Source organism: Eublepharis macularius, chromosome 6 (assembly GCF_028583425.1).
Source record: "Eublepharis macularius isolate TG4126 chromosome 6, MPM_Emac_v1.0, whole genome shotgun sequence".
Lineage (NCBI taxonomy): Eukaryota > Metazoa > Chordata > Lepidosauria > Squamata > Eublepharidae > Eublepharis > Eublepharis macularius.
In genome coordinates, this window is record NC_072795.1 from 111,349,223 (window position 1) to 111,369,823 (window position 20,601).

General features: G+C 47.7%; 1 protein-coding gene across 3 annotated transcripts in view; it reads left to right on the forward strand.

Moving 5' to 3' along the window:
- The window catches only part of PALD1 (phosphatase domain containing paladin 1), a 157,116-nt gene that overhangs the window by 87,385 nt on the left and 49,130 nt on the right, over positions 1-20,601 (forward strand). For 2 of the 3 annotated variants that reach the window (XM_054984134.1, XM_054984137.1), the window contains exons 12-18: positions 878-1,012; positions 1,531-1,647; positions 3,540-3,719; positions 10,779-10,976; positions 14,274-14,414; positions 14,802-14,873; positions 15,734-15,874. In XM_054984134.1, the coding sequence (XP_054840109.1) occupies positions 878-1,012; positions 1,531-1,647; positions 3,540-3,719; positions 10,779-10,976; positions 14,274-14,414; positions 14,802-14,873; positions 15,734-15,874 (984 nt within the window). The remainder of the gene's footprint in view (positions 1-877; positions 1,013-1,530; positions 1,648-3,539; positions 3,720-10,778; positions 10,977-14,273; positions 14,415-14,801; positions 14,874-15,733; positions 15,875-20,601) is intronic. The other variant, XM_054984135.1, reaches the window with a different exon arrangement.

Here is a 20,601-nt window from a genome sequence, read left to right on the forward strand (position 1 = left end):
GAGACTCCTCCAGGCATTTAATGACTCCAGAGGTTTGTGAGACACCTTTTTAATCTGGTGATGGTGATATGACTGTATATTGCAGAGAGTTTTTTGCCAGAACTGAAGACTGCAGTGGCAGTTTTTGCAGATGAGGGTTCTATCTTGGAACAATTCATACATGTTGCATCCAGCGAAGCAGCAGCAGCAGCATCTTAGCACTGTCATTATGATTCACATTTTATGTCTGGGTCTGGCTTTTTCTTTTTTATACGAAGCCCTACCCTCTAAAAATTCTTCAGGTTTGGGTGCCCCTTCTTTGTCAAATGCAGCCAATGATGTGGAGTAGGGCACACTAGCAATGCCGTAGCATAGGGTATGCTGAAGTAGATCTATTTGGGGAGCTGAGGACTTCAAACAGGGCTACTTGTATGGACGGCAGCCCTGTGTTCTGAGAAGTACATTGTTCTGTCTGTGGAGTTGGTACATCTGTTGCTGGCTGAAGTGGAGTGTTAAGCTTTTAAGATTAGTATAAAAAAAGCAGTATACAGTTTGAAGATCCGGAGGTCCAACAAGAAGAAACCTTTGTCCAGCTGTCAAATCAGCAATCCCCCCCTGGACACTTCACTGCATTTGCTTCCACAAAAACTGACAGATATAACAGTAAGTTGTGTGTGTGTCATTCAGCATATTTTGGTTTACTTCTGGTGCTATGGCCTGGTCTAATAATAGGGTGGCTTGTTGTGTTCAGTAATACAAATGTAACGCCATTCAGTGTCCTTGTCAACAATAATGCATTTCTCTGTTTAGGCTATTTGTGATGTGTGCAGTATTTAAGGTCACAAGCCTGTTCCTGAAACCATCCCTGTCCCTGTCTTTTTTTCTTCCTGACCGGCAGTATCCCCTGGCCTTTGCTCTCGATTTCAGCAGATGGATGTGTCGGCATCCCGAGCTGTATAGGCTGCAGGCAAACATGAACCTGTCAGAGCATACAGTCACGGGGGAGCACATAACTAAGGGAGCACGAGTGCTGGTAAGTTAACGGAATGAATTGGCTCGACTTCAGAACGGATCATGAAGCATTCCCGTTACCTTTCTCAGTCTGATCGAGATACTTTCCTTATTGGTCTGCTTTTTTCATCTAGTCTCTTAGACAGAGTAATTTTGGCAATAGCTCAGATTTTGTATTCTCCTGTAAGGATTGTACTTGTAGGAGATGTGTTTTTCTATCAAACGTTGTGTTTGTATATCTCTATTGTGTCCGTGTTCCATAACTGGACAGCTGTTGTAATCAAACAAATCTTTTGCATCTAAACATGCCTTGTGGTACTCTTACTAGAATATCACTCAGATGACCTGAGGCCCTTGAGGCTTCTTATTCCTTTAGAAGGAGGCTACTAGTGAAAGCTGTCATCTTTCCCATGGAAGTTTTATTAAAGCAGGGAATGCTTGCTGAGATAACTTGCGGAAGCCTTGCTGGCACAAGAATAAGCAATAGCTAGTTGCCCTAATTTGTGGCTACAGTCTTTGGTGTTTTCACCTCTGATTAAGGTGGTGGATGAACGGTTTTCTCCAGATGTGCTCAGCACCGTCAAAGAGATGAGCGTGGCCAATTTCCGGAGGGTCCCCAAGATGCCTGTGTATGGGATGGCACAGCCGAATTCCAAGGTAATCAAGTATACTGTGCAAATTCTAGAGAGTGAGGGAAAGGGAGCAATGAACCCAAAGAGAAAATGGAAGCTATTCTCAAGAAAATTTAGATTCCTCCTCCTTTTAGCGATGTTGTTGTGGTTTCCAAATATCCTACAGTTGTGCATCATGGAATCCACTGGAACAAATAATAACAATATGAAAACTGTTGTCTTTTAAAAACTCTCATAGGGATGTTGCTTTCTGGAAACAGTCATTGCTAAGCGTTGTTTGAAGTGTTCTGTTTGTGGCTGACTTTGGCCCTTGAGGGTGCTGGAATGCTAGTAAAGAGATACTATCTTTGTCTTAGCCAGTTCTTCCACCACCCTTTTATGTCTCAGCCCCATCTCCTTCTACTTCTTTCAGAGACCTGCATCTCCCCCCCCCCCCAGTTCTTCCCTGAGAGGTTTACTCAAGGAAATGCTTCCTCAAGTAGATTGACCATAACCAAAGCCTAATCTGGAAGAAGCAATGGCGAATGAGTGACTGGAGCCTGCTCTTCTTGTTTTATTTTGTATGGCTGTGCTGGGGGAAAAGCCTGGGGAGGGAGGGGAGCCCTTAATAAACAAACAACACTCCTCTAAGCCTCCTCCTCATTGGCTCCGTTTGAGGGAATGGAGGGATAGCTCTCAGTACAAGTGTTGGAAACTGTTGTGTTGAGCCAGTATTAGGGTAGGGTATGAATGCGTGGGATTTCGTAAAATACTGGGTCTCAAAACTGTGTTTACTGAAACAACATGACTGCACTTGCAGAAGAGGATCGGCAGGTGAGGAGCGGGGTGTCCTTTAAGTGTCAGTTTACCCCTGTAAGGGCTCCCCCTAGCCAAACCTTTGTAAGTTTTAAAGGCCAGCTGTTGGGAGGGGCAAGAGGGGGATCTCAGAAATATCTTGAGGGGGAGAATGAAGCGAGAGATGGTTTAAGCACCTCTCTCATTCCTGCTGATTCTTCCTGACGAATATCCGGCCGCTTCATATCAGCAAGAGACAAACAGGAGGTTGGGAACCTTGCATTTCCCTTAAACTAGCTCTGCCTTTTGGAAGCTACAGCATATTTGTCCTTAAGCTTTTCAGTTTTTCCCCCATTTCCTAATAACCACAGCCACAGAAAGAAAACGAATCATTATACTGACACATCCCAGGAATCAAGGTTTTATTTTGTTATTTTTTTCTTTATTTAAACTATAAACTACACACCACAACACAATAAACAACAAACATAGAGAACAAGAAAAAACACACAATTCTAAACATAGCACACTAACAATACATATATCTATAAAATTAAGAGGAAAAGAAAAAAGAAAACAACCCCCCCCCGCTAAATTACACTACAAGTTGAGTTCAGATTTTCTCCGCAACAAGTATGTATCATTTCTAGAGTCCCACTTACTCTAAGTTAGTCACAAAACCCCTCTTTTTTCTATTGTCCATGTTTCTTAATCCATAAATCCAGATGTCATCAAATCCTTGTTATCCATTTCATGCAAAAAGTCTATTAATGGTTTCCATTCAGTCAAAAAGTTAACTAATGTCCTTTCTCTAATTAATGCAGTAAATTTTGCCATTAACACAAACTCCAAAACTTTTGTCAACTATTCCTCCACTGTAGGCAATGTTGTAGTTTTCCACTTTTGTGCATAAAGTACTCTTGCTGCTGTAATAAAGTATAACATCCCAGGAATCAAGTTGATGTAGAATCTCCGAAGAGAACTGTGCATCCCACCCTCCACCCCCCTGGATCCAAAATCCTAATGTTTGGAGATGCTCATAAAAAACTATTGACAGTCACAGCTTCCTCTGTAAGCATAGGGCCAATAAGGTGATTTCTTTTTGTAATGCGGCCATGATTGTGTGCCACCATTTCTATGTAGGCTATTGGAAGTGTCTTAAACTACCTGACTGATGCAAAGAGGAAGTATTCACACATTTTGTGGGTTAATCTTCGTGAAGAAGTGGTTCTGGAAGGAAACGAGCAAACTTATACTCTTCGGGAGGTTGGCAACTTGGAACAACAGGTAACAGTGCCCGTAACATCACCTGAACAGCTAGAGGTGAGTGCTCTGATACTGTTTTAACCTTCCTTTAACCCTTCCTTGTGGTAGAGTCTGACTACTACCGACAGATTTCTGAACTGCTAAAGGGGTTGTCGGTATCGTAATAGCCCAGACTAGCCAGATCTCTTAGCTTAGAAGCTAAGCAGAGTCAGCCACAGATCGTCGTCGTCCTTCTGTGCAGCCCCACATTGGGACTGCGCAGGCGCAGGCCAGCCGCGGAGAAGATTCTTTTAGCTTCTAGAATTGTGACGGGGACGTTCGGGCCCACCGCGCATGCGCGCCGGTGTTCCCGCCAATTTTGAAAGTACAAGTACCCGAACGTCCCCGGCATTCCCTCAGTTCCTTTTTCGCCGCCGTTTGAAAAGGTTCTTTAGCTATCGCTCGTGTCTTCGGACTTTTTCTTCGCTTGTGAGTTATCGTTTCCTCCTTCATCTCTGGGAAACGCCTCCACCATGTCCCAATCCTCTCTGTTTAAGAAATGCCAGCAATGTGGCACTAAAATGACCCACTCAGACGGTCATGACCTGTGCCTTATCTGTTTGGGCGAGGGGCACGTCGTGGAGCGCTGTAAGTTCTGCATGGCCTTCACCCCGAAGGCGCGGAACGACCGCAAGGCCAGGCTCCGAGCCTTCCTTTGGGACGCCAACCTTCTGCCGCCCAAACCTTCTGGATCGTCTGGGAGCAGGCCCAGCTCTGTCGCTGCCTCGCCGGCTCCACGTAAGTCGCCGGAACCGCTCCCCTCGGATCCGACGGGGCCGCCCGTTCCGGAGGGTTCGACTGCCTCCGGTTCCGTGAGTGCTCCGTCCAGTCGGAAGGTGAAGAAACGCGCTTCTTCGAAGCCTTCTTCGAAACCTTTGGCCACTGAGGCTTCTTCGGAGCCCCCGCCAAAAAAGGCAAAGGCCAGGTCGAAGTCCAAGAGCCGTGCTTTATCGCCGGCCCCGACATCGTTGGCTGGTTCGCCTCCCAGATCGGCCCCTCCTGCTGAGGACGTCAGGAGTCTCCTGCACACCCCGTCGCCTCCTCGTACGCCTCCTCCGGTGGTTCCGGACGACTATGAATCGTTCCCTTGTTTTTCGGAACCGTTCCAAGAGTTTGAACGCTCCCTGCCATCTGCTCCGGTCCCGTCGGAGGTCTCCGTTCCGTCGCAGCCAGTCATGTCGGTTCCGGCGCCGTTTCACCGATCCGTTCCGGTGCCTGCTGCTCTACCTCCTTGGCAGCCTGTCCCGGGCTTTGGGAACGTGGCCTCCTGGCAAGATTTCGTGGCTTGGATCCAACAGTCCGCCCCCTTCCTGCCTGGCCCATCGGCGCCCTTGACCTCGGTTCCGGCGCCGTCGACTCTGCCACTTGCTCCGCCTGCCGCTCGGCCACATCGCCATCTTTCGGCTCCCGAGCCTTGTACCTCGGTTCCGACGGAACGCCCTTCGGTTCCGACGCAGACCCCGGCGGCTTTCTCCGACTCCGAGGATGAAGAGGGCCTGGCGTCTCCGTCAGAGTACTCCTCGGACGCGGCTTCCGACCCTTCCCCTGATGATGCTGTGGGGGAGCTCCGTTCGTCGTCTCCTAATGACGACTACAGAGTGTTCGCGGAGCAGCTGGTCCGGATGGCCGCGGCACTGGAGCTGGATGTCGCCTCTTCCACCTCAAAACCCAAGAGCAAGCTGCTGGAGCCGCTGTACTCTGGCTCTCCTGCCTCGGTGGCGTTCCCCCCTGTCGAGGATCTCGTCGACAATGCCCTCGCGCTCTGGCAGACCCCTGCTTCCGTTCCGCCTACGGCCAAGAAGGTCGAGAAATATTATCGGCTCAAGCAGGAGGATTGCCCTTACCTCTTCACCCATCCGAAACCCTCTTCCATCGTGGCCGAGGAGGGTCAAGCTCGGTTCCGACGCGGTTCCTCTTCTGCTCCGTCGGATCGGGAGGGCAGGAAGCTAGATGGCATTGGTCGGAAGGTGTATTCTTCGGCTTCCCTGGGGTTCCGTATCGCCAATTTCCAAGTGATAATGGGCTCCTACAATCTCTTCTTGTGGAAGCGACTATCCTCCTACCTCTCTGACCTTCCCGACGATCGCCGTAACTTGGTCAAGGCTCTCCAGGCTGAGGCTTTCCGGTTGTCAAAACAACAGATGACAGCTGGCAAGGACGCCGCCGACTCTGCTGCACGTGCGATGGCATCCTCCGTGCTCTTGTGTCGGCACGCCTGGCTTCGATCTACAGCCTTGCCCCCCGAGAAGAAGGCCAAGGTCGAGGATTTCCCGTTTGAGGGTCCCCAGCTCTTCTCAGAGAAAACGGATGAGTCCCTTTCTCTCATGAAGAAGAACCAGCAGACGGCCAAGTCCCTCGGGGTTGCGCCTTCGGTTCCACAGTCGGGTCCGAGATATCGGTACGGCAAGTTCCGGTCCTATCAGTCCCCCTACCAGCAGTTCCAACAGCGCCAAGGAAGGTACTTCTCTGGCCAATCCTATGGCCACCGTTCCTACTCTGGCCAGCAGCGCCACTCTTCGAGACGCTCCGGCCGGTCCAAGGGACGACAGCAGCCTCCCTCGCCCAAGGCCTCGACTTCGGCGCAGAAGCCCTCGGTCTTCTGACTACGCCAGGACGCTTCCCCGTTGGCCTCCAAGGACGCTGTTGCTGTCTTGTTCTTGGACAGGCTACGGCCTTTCTTGCCCCATTGGCAACTCATTACTACCGATACCTGGGTCCTCTCTATTGTGGCCCGTGGTTATAAGTTATCGTTCACCACTGCACCCCCTCTTTCGCACCCCCCTCGTTGTGCTTCTTGTTGTAATGTTGTTTTACAAAATAATGTTTTGGAGCTGGTTAACAAAGGTGCTGTCCGGGTGGTCGATGTCTCTACTTCCCCTTGGGGGTTTTACTCGAGATACTTTCTTGTGGATAAGAAAGATGGGGGGTCTCGTCCCATTTTGGACCTTCGGACCCTTAATACTTACTTGAGGGTGGAAAAGTTTAGGATGCTTACTCTGTCACGAGTATTGGAGCTCTTGGAGTCAGGCGTCTGGATGGCCATTTTGGATCTCAAAGACGCCTACTTCCACATTTCCATCTTTGAGGGCCACAGGAAATATCTCCGTTTTGCCTGTGGAGGCGCTGTCTATGAGTACACGGCCTTGCCCTTTGGCCTGGCCTCGGCGCCCAGGGTGTTCACTAAATGTATGGCCACCGTGGTGGCACATTTACGGTCTAGTGGCTGTTTTGTCTATCCATATTTGGATGATTGGCTCCTGGTGGGTCCCTCCTCTGATTCCCTCCGGGCCTCTATCGCCCTCACCTTGTCCGTGCTAGACGGACTGGGGCTAGTGGTTAATTTGGGGAAGTCTGTTTTGTCCCCAGGTACGAGCATTAGGTTCATCGGGGTTCACTTTGACTCTCTGCTGGGCCGGGCTTGTCTACCCCTGGACCGCTTGCACAGGCTGTCCTCCCTGGCCCGCCACTTCGTGCATAACCGGTTCCAAACTGCCCTCCTGATTCAAACCTTGTTGGGCCTCATGGCCTCCTCCACAGGGGTGGTGTGTTTTGCACGCCTGCACATGCGACCTCTGCAAAACTGGTTTGTTCGGGTTTTCAACCCCCTCACTATGAGCCAACACCGTGGGTTTTCCATCCCGAGGGTGATACAGCGGTCCTTTGTATGGTGGACTGTCCCTGAGAATTTGTCCAAGGGTTGTCCTTTTGGTCCCTTTCTGCCGGAGGTCACCGTCTTTACGGACGCTTCCAATCTAGGCTGGGGGGGGCATTGTGGGCAACTGTCTGCTCAAGGTGTTTGGTCCTCCCTTGAGGTGAACATGCACATTAACCTCTTAGAGCTTAGAGCGATCCGTTACTCCCTTGCTTCTTTTGCAGATGTCATTCGGAACAAGAGGGTGCAGGTCCTGTCGGACAATACCACGGCCTGTTACTATCTCAACAAGCAGGGAGGAACGGTCTCGCTCAAGCTCTGCAGGGAAGCGACTACGCTCTGGAACTGGGCCATTACCAACAACGTCCTGCCCAAGGCCGTTCATATTGCTGGGGAGAGCAACACAGCAGCAGACACGCTGAGCAGGGTGTTTTTGCCCCAACACGAGTGGTCCCTCAACAGGGCTTACCTCCACGTGGTTTTCCGCATGTGGGGCACCCCGCTCGTCGACCTCTTCGCCACAGCCCACAACACACAGGCTCCCCTGTTCTGCTCCCGGGCCGGGATTGGCCGTCGCTCCCTGGGGGATGCCTTCCAGATACCCTGGTCTCCAGGGCTCTTTTATGCCTTCCCGCCCTTCCCACTCCTTCACAAGGTCCTCTCCAGGATCAGGGCCTTCCGAACCCATTGTATCCTGATTGCCCCTCGGTGGCCTCGCCAGGATTGGTTCCCCCTTTTACTCTCCCTGTCACAGGGGCGATGTCTCCCACTGCCGCACGCCCCAGACCTGCTAGTCAGGGACGGGGTGTGGCATCACGATGTGGCAGTGCTAAATCTGACTGCCTGGCTCCTCTGCGCCCCAGACTAGACCTCTCTGCTAGGGTGCTTAACGTGATCTTGAATGCCCGTAAACCGTCTACCAGGTTGTCCTACCAGAGGAAGTGGTCACGTTTCTCTAGGTGGTTAGCCCCCAAAGGGGTATCCCCTTTCACTTGCCCGCTGCCTGTCATTCTGGACTACCTCCTGGACCTGTGCTCCCAAGGCCTGGCGTTCTCCAGTGTTAAGGTGCACATGGCTGCTATCTCTGCCTTCCATGAGCAGATTGATGGGAGGACTGTGTTTGCACATTGGCTGTCCAAACAGTTCCTAAAGGGCCTCTTAAAGTCCTTTCCTCCTAGGGCCCATCCTATTCCTCAGTGGAGCCTGACCCTGGTGCTCTCCCGTCTGATGCTCTCCCCTTTTGAGCCCCTGTCTACCTGTCCCTTGCCTCTGCTCACGCAGAAGGTGGCCTTTTTGGTAGCAGTCACTTCCTCCAGGCGGGTAGGGGAGTTGTCTGCTCTGAGGTGTGACCCCCCCTTCCTGCAGTTCTTCCCCGGTACGGTCATGCTTCACACTAGTATGCAGTTCCTGCCCAAGGTGGTTTCCAAATTTCACCTGCGTCAAAAGGTGGTCCTTCCTTCCTTTTTTCCTACACCCTCTTCCCCAGAGGAACGTACTCTACACACATTGGATGTGAAACGTGCTTTATTGTTTTATTTACATCGCACCAAGTGTTTCAGGAAGTCTCCTGCCCTGTTCTTGTGTTACTCTGGCCCTCGCAAGGGCTCGCCAGCTTCTGCCCAGTCCATCTCTCGCTGGATTGTGTCTGCAATTAAACTTTGTTATCAGCAAGCTGGAGTCCGGTGCCCGTTGTTGATTACTGCTCATTCTACTCGAGCACAAGCTGCCTCTGCTGCCTTCCTGCGAGGAGTGCCGCTCCAGGACGTCTGCCAAGCTGCAACGTGGTCTACCGCTGACACTTTCATTAAACATTATTCTGTAGACGTGAATGCACGCCGTGAATCCGCTGTTGGCACGGCTGTTCTGCATTCTTTGTTCACATAGACACTCACACCCGCCCCCATTGGTGAGATGCTAGCTATTCTCCCAATGTGGGGCTGCACAGAAGGACGACGACGATAAACAGGGTTTCTCACCTGTAACTGTTGATCGTCGAGTCTCTTCTGTGCAGACACACATTCCCTCCCACCTGCCCCGCTGTGAGTGCTTGGTTTACTCAATTGTTTCTCCGGCGGCTCAGGTGAACTGAGGGAATGCCGGGGACGTTCGGGTACTTGTACTTTCAAAATTGGCGGGAACACCGGCGCGCATGCGCGGTGGGCCCGAACGTCCCCGTCACAATTCTAGAAGCTAAAAGAATCTTCTCCGCGGCTGGCCTGCGCCTGCGCAGTCCCAATGTGTGTCTGCACAGAAGAGACTCGACGATCAACAGTTACAGGTGAGAAACCCTGTTTTTCGTACTTGGGTGGGAGATCACAAAGGAAGATGGGCTACTATGGAGAGGAAGGCACTGTTGAACCATCTCTGTTCATTTCTTGCCTTGAAAGCCCCGTGGTCCTGAAGTCTCCATGAGGCCATTGTGGCTTGATGGAACCAAGAAGGGATCTTGATTGTGTGTTGACTAGAAGTGGCCCCCAGTATTACTTTTGTGTGAATGGCAGGCATTTTGGAATGGACAGTAACTACTTCTCTCCAAAGTTCAGCAAGTTTAAACCAATGTATAGAGTTTGAAGGAGCACAGAATATTCCTGGCTATGGGGGAATTTTCCACTTTTGACCATATATAATTTAAAATGAAAAATGTTTGTTCGTTAATCACTGCAAAGGAGCTTACAGTGGTCCTTGGTGTGTTCATATCTTGGAAGTATTTTGCCAGCCATGTGCCAGCAATAACAACTAACGTTTCAGTCTGGTCTGAGAATCTGTTGGTCCTGAAGAGAGAGTGGTGTGTAGGATGGGGCTTAATTGCATGCTTCCATTAAGGGTGATGAGTTTTTTTCTTGCAGTTCTTCAATCCCAGCCCCATTGGATTATGTCATTTTACTACAAATCTTTACTGTTATTATCAGACATTGTTATATTTTGTAAATTGCTTGCTGTTTTACAGAATCCTCCCTGTGCAAGCACCATGTCATTACTGACCCATGGGAGGATGTCGCATCACAACGTTTTCTTGGCAGACATTTTACGGGGTGGTTTGCCATTGCCTCCCCCCAAATAGCTTTGTTTTAATAGGAATCTTTCCTCTCAGAATCTTTTCAAATGATGTTTTGATAGGCTTATTGATTAAGTGAATAGTTTATCATACTTGTAATTAGGGTTGCCATCTCTGAGTTGGGAAATTCCTGGAGATTTGGGGGTAGACCCTGGGGAGGGCAGAGTTTGGGGAAGGAGCTTAGAAGAGATGTGATTCCATAGAGTCCTCCATCCAAAGATGTCAAAAGTTGTAATTCCAGGAGAATTTCAGGTCCCACCTGGAAGCTGGCAACCCTAGTTGTAATCTGCCTTGAATCCTAGTGTGAAAGGTTGACTATAAGTGAAACTAAATAAAATAAAATAAAATATGCTGTGTGTCTCTTCTTTAGAAACTGGAATCCATTTTCAAGAATGAGATTCTCAAGTCCCAGAATTGGCTTGAGGTTTATCTGGAACAGGAGAAGCAGATGAAGAAGTTTAAGACGTGCCTGACTATGCAAGAGATATTTAACCAGCACAAGAGTACCCGTCAAGGACTAGTGTACAAACGGATCCCCATTCCAGACTTCTGTGGCCCCAAAGAACAGGTAAGCCCTTCTGCAAAATCCCACCTGAGCTTTTCTAGGTTGATCCTAAACCAGTTCTGTGATGGGGCTTTTGTGCCTTTGGAGTCCAGTTGGTTAGGCAGCAATAATGTAGGAAACTATTACTTTCTTCTTTGAATTTGGCCTGGTTGAGGTTCTGGTGGGTCCCATGTTGTCACTGGTGAAAGCCCGTATGGTGTAGTTGTTAATGTGGCTGGAGAAACCTGTGTTCAGTTTGGTGAGAGCCAGTTTGGTGTAGTGTTTAAGAGTGTGAGACTCTAATCTTGAGAACCGGGTTTGATTCCCCACTCCTCCACTTGAAGCCATCTGGGTGACCTTGGGTCAGTCACAGCTTCTAGGAGCTCTCTCAGCCCCACCCAACTCACAGGATGTTTTGTTGGGGGATAATAATAACATACTTTGTAAACTGCTCTGACATTAAGTTGTCCTGAAGGGTGGTATATAAATCTGTTGTTGTTGTTGTTGTTGTTGTTGAAATCTCCACTTTTACACAAAACTCTCAGTCATCTTGGGCTAGTCAGTTTTATCCTACTTCATTGGGTTGCTGTAAGATTAAAAGAGGAAAGGAGGAGCCATGCATGTTGTCTTGAGTTCTATGGAAGAAGGATAGGCTAAACATGTAATCGGAAGGGCTGTCAGTGGGCTTGGAAAGGTGTCTCCACATGGGCATGTGGACAGATGGCTGCTGCAGTTTGTGTAAGGATGGCCACTTGCAAAGTGACTTCTGCAATTGCCGCCAATGTGGAAGGCACTGCAGGGGAGGCGCTTCTGCTGAGCTAGACTGTGAATCCATAGGCAGTCCTGCATGCCCCGGAAAATATGCCCAGCACTTAAGAGTCTTACAGTCAATCTAGATGAGACGCCAGACACAAAAATGGCATGTATCAGTTTCCCACAAGTTTTGACAGGAAATGTAGGTGTCTCGTCTGACTGCCGCCCGCCCGCACTTGCTTCACCCACCCTGTGCCTGCTGCCTTCCGCTTTTCTTCAAGCGGAGGGGCGAGAGCTCCGGGGCCTCGCCTTGCCTCGCCCACATTGCGGAGCTCCCCAACCACGGAGCAGCATGTGGACTGGCTCCCTGGCTCCTTCCCATGCATTCTGCCTTCCAGCCACCTGGGCGCTGGATGAGCAAGCGAGATGGGGGGGGGGGGGGAGGGAGAACTATGGCTGTTCCCTCTGGGCTTCTTCTCCAGTGGTGGGGAGCGGTGCTCAGCTGTCGCTGCTGAGGAGGAGCCAGTTGGCATCACCCATCCCCCTCCTCATCCGGCATCTGGCAGGCTGACCCACTGCCCCATTCTCCACTCCACTGTCACCTTGGTGGAAGAAGGGCGCCTGGTGCCATACCAAAGCCTCATGCCCAGGAAGGTGCAGTGGCCCTGCACGCCCCCCTCCTCCCAGCCTGGGCTGGGAGAGCACCCTTCTGGGATGGTGCCGGGACCAGCCAAAGCAGGCGTGGGGTGGGTGAAGCAGCATGCCATGTGGGTCCAGGTGGGGTGGAAAACGGGGCAGTGGGTCAGCCCACCAGGTACTGGCTGTGGAGAGGGGTTGGTGATGCTGGCTGGCTCCTCAGCAGTGACAGCCGAGTGCCACTCCCCACCGCTGGAGAAGAAGCCCGGAGGGAACAGCCGCAGTTGTCCCTCTTTCCCTCCCACCCATCTCACTTGCTCATCCAGCACCCAGGCATGGGAGGGAGCCAGGGAGCCAGTCCACATGCTGCTTCATGTTGCAGACGAGGTGAGGCCCTGGAGCTCTTGCCCCTCCACTTGAAGGAAGGTGGCAGGTGCAGGGCGGGTGAAGCAAGTGCAGGGCGGGCAGCAGTCAGACAGGACGCCTACATTTCCCGTCAAAACCCATCAAAACTTGCAGGAAACTGACGCATGCTGTTTTCGTGTCTAGCGTCTAGTCTAGTTTGAGTGTCATATGAGAGAGCTAAACTACAAGAGACAAATTACACGAGGACGAGGAGTCGAAATGTTAGCCAGGAAGCCAAGTTTTAAAAGACAGATCAAAAGGCTCTGTCAATTTCCCCTCTCTACAGAGCAGCAAAGATCATTCCTCAGAAAGTTTATTTCCTCTTTGTCTCCTAGAAGGGAAGGTGAAACTGACGGAGCCTTTGGAAGGTGAAGAGGAAATTAACCCTCTGAGGAGTGATCTTTGCTGGCTCTGTAGAGAAGGGAAAATGACAAAGCCTTCCAATCTGTCTTTTAAAACTCAGCTTCCCGGCTAACATTTCATCTCCCTTCACGTGAGCGTCCTTGTTTAATTCATCCCTTGTAGTTTAGCTCTCAGAGATTATTTCTGTTTGTGGAAAAGTGGGGAGTGATTTCTGCTGATTTCTCCTTACTTTGCCCCTTATGCTGTTCCTGTGGGTCCCCTGAACCCCAGGAACAAGATTTCAGGGGGCTCATTGCACTGTGGCAAGAGGAAGAAGTGGGGCAAGTCCTGCTACTTATGAGTACATCAGTTGGATATACCCCAGAGGAACATGGGCCAGAAGGAATGGGTAAATTTTGCCTCCAGAACTACCAGGAGGATGCAACGGATGTGGCATTGATGACTGGAAATCATATTCAGTTGGCCCTCTGATTTCTAAGACTATATGAGGCATTGAATACATGGTTGCAAAGGTTTGCTTGCCACTTTAAGGGCAAGAAACATTTTTTTAATTAAAAAAAGAACATGGAAATTCTTTTGAAGCTGAATCGTGCGGTTGAGATAAAATGTTGTGTGGCCCATGGAGACATGGAGCATGCACTGGCTCTCCAGTGTTTTGTCTCTTCTCCTGAAGGCTGCAACCGTGGTGAAGATCTTTGGCTCTTGATATACCTCTCCAGGATTACATATATAATTGCAATTCCAGTGGCGTCTGTTTCCCCACCCCCACCTCAAAGTAATTGTGTATTAAAGGAAGAACCAAGGCACTTGGTAAAATAATTGAACCATATATAGCTCAGAGGCGGCATTGTAGATAGGACTCTGTTTTAGGAACTGGTCTTGCTATATTTGCTTGCTCTTTATGTCCTAAACCTACAGGGTGTTGCATTTTGAAAGGCATGCAGTTTGTCTCTTTTTGGGGCAACCACGGTGCGCTTTGAAGTATTTGTTCATGCTGCAACAATAACAGCTTCATAATGTGCAGTCTCCAGTTAGAACTCGTGGCTTGTAGTTCAGTTGAGTTAACCCAGGAAATGAAAGACTCCTCAGAAAAGCTGGTGCCCCTGTGCTCTCTCGATTTACGACCTCTCTTCTCACTTGCTGCTTTTTATTTTCCATCTCTAGGATTTTGATCAGCTTCTGAATGTAATGAAAGGCGCTCTGGCCGAGGACTCCTGTACAGCTTTTGTTTTCAATTGTCATAGCGGGCGTGGAAGAACCACAGCTGCCATGGTTATTGCAGTCCTTGTGCTCTGGCATGTCAATGTATGTACTAACGCAGAAAGGGGTATTCCATGCAGCAAAGGGTGGAGTTCTCAGAGGGAGTGATTCTGGGGTTACTCTTGGGAGATGTTCTCAGGGATTTAGCACCCAGTATGCAGAGCTCATATCCCTTGTCGTGAAGCGCCTTCTGGCTTTCCAAAGACTGAAGCTTAACCTTTGAAACCCTCAGTAAATAAGGCATCACATTCTTTGCAGAGCCTCTTTCCCCATGAACACCAACAAGGGAGGTACCTCTTTTTGTCCATTTGAGGGAGGTTGTCGGGGCTGGGTCTTCCTTGAAAGGGCTTCCAGTTGTCTGTTAGAACTCATCACTTGGTGGCACTGTTAACCTATCTCCTGCATAGCTTAAAAATCTAATTCTTGTTGTAGGGAATTCCTCAGATAATTGAGGACGAAATTGTGAGTGTGCCCGATGCCAAGTACACGAAAGGGGAGTTTGAGGTGAGTGGTAGCGTTTCCTTTGCAACATCTTCTGGTTAAATTTCATGAGCTCACTATTCCTAAGGCAGTGCTTCTGAAGCAGTCTTTAGGAAACCGTAACCTTTGCAAATAATGCGGGCCACAATCCCAGCTGAGGGTGTGCTTGGTCTTTTGTGACTGTGCCACTGGCTGCAGTTCCTGCCACTTTTCTGCACCAGCCATTAGCCTTCAGGCTTCCCATAACCTTTAAGTAGGACTGGGCAATTGGGAGCAGTGAGCTGCCGTGCGTTCCCTCACATTGTGGTTTGGAGCAGAATGGGGAAGGCCAGAGATGATACCTCAAAGAATCACAAAGCAAAGATTATCGGTGCAGATGTTGGGAGAGTACATAGACCTGGGGCTACATCCAACATTCTTCCTGCTCACATATTATAAATGTGTCTTTAATGTCTGAACCGTTACATATATGGTGGGTGTGCACCCAGATAATGTTCTGGAAGCTTTGGAGTTTTGTACATGTATTTCACCTTGTTGATGTGAGATGTTCTGGCTTTTAGGTTGTTTCTGCCTAGGTATATTTTTAGGAAGAGGAATGTAATGTCCTAAGTGGTCTTTGAGGGAAACAATACCTTCTGTTTTAATAAAATATATTACATGAGTATTGGTTTTTTTTTGTTTTTTTGGTACTTAAATTTTCTTGTTTCCAATTAAATAAAACAGTTCCCAAAAGAATTTCATGGGACTCAAAATCTAGCACAAACGAGAAGTACAAAATATTCCCACGGAATAAATGTTCATCTACTCCATAGTTAGCCCTCATGTGGGTTCTAAGCAGGAAGGTTTCATTTCATATAAGTTGTGCTATTGCTGTTGTTTGTCAGGTGGTGATGAAAGTAGTTCAGATATTGCCAGAAGGACACCGGATGAAGAAGGAGGTGGACATGGCATTGGATATGGTGAGCGAGACAATGACACCCATGCATTATCACCTGCGGGAAATCATCATCTGCACCTACAGACAGGTGAGATGGGCTCTTTGGAACAAGGGCAGGTATATGATGGTTGATGTGCTTTGACATAGCTTTGACTGTCCCACTCCCTCCAAATTCTGCATCTTGTATAATTTTTGTCTGCTGAGCTTTTCATTCCTTTTGTCCTTCCATGTGATAGTCTTTTTCTTCCTGGTAAGACACACACAACCCCCACATCCTAATCTACATCATAGTATTCATCTGGGTCTCCATATTTTATGTCTCTGTTTTACTTATCAGAACATTGCCAGTTTGCTCAGCTTGGTGAGCTTCCTGTCAGTCTTTAATATGCAGCCAACATGAAGACAGCACTCTGCTTCTTTAGGAAGAGGTGGTGGTGCCCAACCTTTAGGACACCACTTGTGTGTCCATCACCACCCATCTTCAAATAACCAGGTGTTTAATGAGATGGGGGCATGATCCGTCCTCTGCAGAGGAGGCAGTGGTAGGAGTTAAACCCTACCAAACACCGTATGCTGGAGTTCCAGAGTGGGACAGAATAGTCTGTGTTAAGGGGCATTCATAGGCATAGCCATCTAGGCTCCCCCCTCCCCGAAATGATGACTAGGTACACCTGGGTAAATATTCTCTCCGTTGTGACCTTTGTGAAAGACATCCTCTTCAGGCAGACTGAGTCCAGAATCTGAGCCTGGTCTAAAGCGCTCAGTCAAGCCCAAATTGGACACGTTGATGTTAGTGGAATGAGAGCTGTCAGAAACTATTTGCATGTATGTGGAGCTCCATGCAGCTAATGCTATTAATGGTGAACCACACTGCATAGCACTATTGGATGAATTGCCCTTGCTTTTAGCGACACAGACCCCCATGAGTCATTGCTGTGAGATACTAGGTGCTATGCTTTCAGCCCACCCACTGGGAAATACTAATTGCGATTAATGGGCCAACAGATGGACTGAGACTCCTTTGGCCTTCGGGACACACAGTTGCACTTCCTATGTTAAACCCGCAGATGGCAGGCAAGCACTATTGGTTTCCTAGCAGTATGCCTGGGGAAGAGAAACGTTTCTCTTAAATAGGCACAATGCCTATTTTACTGTTTTAAAAGAACTTTTACTGTTCTTTTGCCAAAGTTTGTGGGCAGCCCTTTTGTCCTTCCAGCTATGGGCTAGTAAACATACAGTGTTCATTGCTTGATGCCTGCCACACGGCAAGGTGAATTGCATATATGTGAACTGCATAGAACTACAGATGAAACCCTCATCACCTCAAACATTCCTGAGCCATGGAGTTAGTTCACACATTCACCTGGCAGAAATCAAGTGAGTGTGCATTTGTGAGCCTGATCCCAGAATGTTCTGTCTTAGAAGACTGTTTGCATATTTCTGTACTCTGTATGAGCTTGTATCCTTTCCCTACCTTTTTGCTTTAATTATTGCTTACTGAGGAGGTGAGGAAGCTGCCTTCCTCAAGCACGACTCTTTGATCCAGGCATGTCCATTATAACTTTCAGAACCATCTTTGAGAAAATAGCCCAGAAACTAATACTAGGAGTGGTTATCCAATGGCAACATGAAATTTCTAAGTGTTTAGCAGATAGTGTGGTACCAATCTGGTCTTAAAGCAGACATTATCTAGTGAATAGAGATGGGCATAAACCAGAAAAAAAACGCACCACGAACTTTCACGAATCGGTTCATTTTGGTTTGTAAAAATGTCACTTCCGGGCCGGCAAATCACCACTTCTGGGTCAGCAGAAGGTCACTTCCAGGTCTGCAGAAGGTCTGCAGGAAGTCCATCCCCTGTTGCCTAGGAAACTGATTGATCGGCGCCAGACTATCTGCAGTGATGAACTGAAAAATGAACCAAACGAACCAGCCTAAAATTTGTGGTGGTTTGTCAGTAATGGGATCTGACGAACCTTTGGTTCACGAACCACAAACCGGCCTGGGGTTTGTCACGATTTTTGGTTCATATTTTGGTTCCTGCCCATCTCTACTAGTGAGACAAGCCCAAAGGCTTGACTTTTCCCCATTATCTTATCTGCAGCTGACTTCCCTGCTGCCAAAACACAAGCACTATAAAAAGGATGAAATTCAGGTTTCTTGCTTGCTAGCGCTTCCACCACAAAGCTCCAGAGGAATGTGATTCTTAATAGATGTGGAGTAGTATGTGCATCACACTGGCCCCTGGCCACTACTTCTGTGTTTTGAGAAGCGAGTTCATAACCAGCAAGAGAATTAAAAAAATCCTGTGGGGGTGCTCAGGGCTAGGGTCTCCATTTCTTTGGACCAGGAGTAATCCTCAGGTTTGCAGAAAAATATTTTTAAAAAATAAGGATTAAAACAAGTAACGTTTAGCATCTGAGCAAATGTCACCAAAACCCTCATGGTTTTGTTTTAAAGATAAGGATTGGCTAGAGTTACCAATCTTCAGGTATTGCCTGTAGTTCTCTTAGAATTACAGGTGATCTCCAGACTACAGAGATCAGTTCTCCTAGAAAAAACAGCATCTTTGGAGGGTGAACTGTATAGTATCACATTAGTAAATGTAAGTTGTGCAATTCCACCATCTTTATTGCTACAGATATGCAAGCTGGTCCTATGCATATTAATTCAGACGCAGGTTCCACTGAATTCAATGGGACTTACTCCCAGTCAGAATGCATAAAATTGCAGGCTTGCAGCACAATCCTAAGCTTGTTTTTATTAGAAGTAAGATTAGACATCCAGTGGCATCTTAAGGACTAACAAAATGCATCCCAGCATAAGCTTTCATAAGTTAGTGGTCACTTCATCAGATGTCTGTGGTGTACATTCGTAGGATATGTATAAATGCTATCAATGTTCACCCTGTATCTCCAGTGAATGTACACTCCATGCATCTGGTGAAGTGAGCTCTGTCTCATGAGTGCTTATGCTGAAATAAATATTAGTCTTTAAGGTGCCACTGGAGTTCCGTTCCATTTTGCTGAAAGTAAGTTTCATTATATTAAATGATATTTACTGTCAAGCAAGTTCATATAGGATTGCAATCTTAGAGCACAACCTTGTGTATACTTACTCAGAAGTCAGTCCAGTTATATCAAGTGGAACTTGTTTCCCATTAAATGTGCATAGGATTGCGGCTTATGTCTCCTTGATGCTTGTTCCTGTTCTCTTCTTAAACCATTGGAGTTCAGCTTCCAAACTAGCACGTGTCTGGACTACCCCCTTTTATGCTCCTTCTTTGCGCCACCAATTTTGCCTGTTTGTATGCGGCGTTTCAGATGTAGTTCAGAGAGCTGAGACTGCCACTAGAGGGCAGGCTGCAACTCCATCTAGGCTATGAACGGAGCCTTTTCATAGGAAAACAATAATGTTTAAAAGATTTTTGTCAAGGTTTCTGATCTTGTACTTTTAAAAGTAAATAAAAGTGTTTGGGTTTAGATATTTGCACTGGGAGTTAGGCATGTGTGATTTTTGTGTTTAAAAAAGCTTGGGTTATATAAGAGTTATTAAAACTCTCTCCAGCGATTCTTGGTTATATTATGCTGCGTACAAGTATTTCTTCACCTAACAGACGCATGCTGATCACCCATCAGAAGGGATGGGAAAGTCTGCTCCCTTCTTAGGGAATGATTACTATTGTCAATTAACAGCAGCAGCCACATGTTCACTAGTGTGTGGGCAGCTGAGATCCCGCAAAGGATACTGGAGGTGCCTTCTTGGTTGTGGTACACAGAGGGTTTCCCTCACATTGCTCGGATGAGGGTGGGGGAAAAGGAGGACAGTCTTCATAAGAATGCCCTTGCTGGACTGGAACAAGTTTTTTTAATATTGTGTATTATGTTGGTTTATTAAGTGGGTCAAATTCTCACAAAAATACATAATCTAAAGCCCACATGCTGCACAAAAAATGAAATTTTGTAGTCGTATCTAGTGATATGGAAACCCGTGTGCACATGATTTGGAATGACTAATTTAAAAAGTTTAAGTTTGTCCCAATTTAATTGTGCTCTGGGGGAAACAGACAGTTGGTGCTGGAGACTGGTGTGTGACATCAGGGGCTCCTAGGAACAATGAGGGAGATGACTGTTGCTGGACAGCCTACAGGACATCATGGAGGCTCCGGTGCAATTTCTACCCATCGCTAGCTTGGGTAGGAAAGGGACGGGGATATTCTCAGGTTGAGTACGCGTTAAACTGGGCCTGAGCATAGACAGTTCGAGGCTCAGCTCGTAAGGGGCTCAAAGGCATTACTGAATCCCCCCCTAATCTTGTACTCCAGGGACATCACTAACTGAAACAGTAACAACCCATCATGGCCAAATAAAAAAGCAATAAACTATAGCACTCTTGGTACAAGTCATCAGAAATAGTCAAGTAGTGAATGACCTTGTATGCCCACTTGAAATAAAAGTTATACAACATTGAATCAGAAACTGATCTGAATTTCTGAATTTTCTTTGTGCTGTGGGTGTTCAGATCATAAATAAAACTTTTTTTTAAAAAATTATTAGGTGAGCATAGTTTACAAATAACATCTATTGAAACCTTAATATCTATATTCCCCCACCCTTTCCCTCCCCCCCTTTTTCTGGGACTTCCAACAACTTTCCAACCCAATAACAAAGTCTATTACTTACTTATCTCTACATATCATTCTAACTTTTTACTTTACTATACTAAATAATATCCATTAATTTCAAATCTAATTCTAATCTTAATCTAAAAATAGTTAAAACTTCCCTTTATCAGATAAAGATTCATATCTCTTAA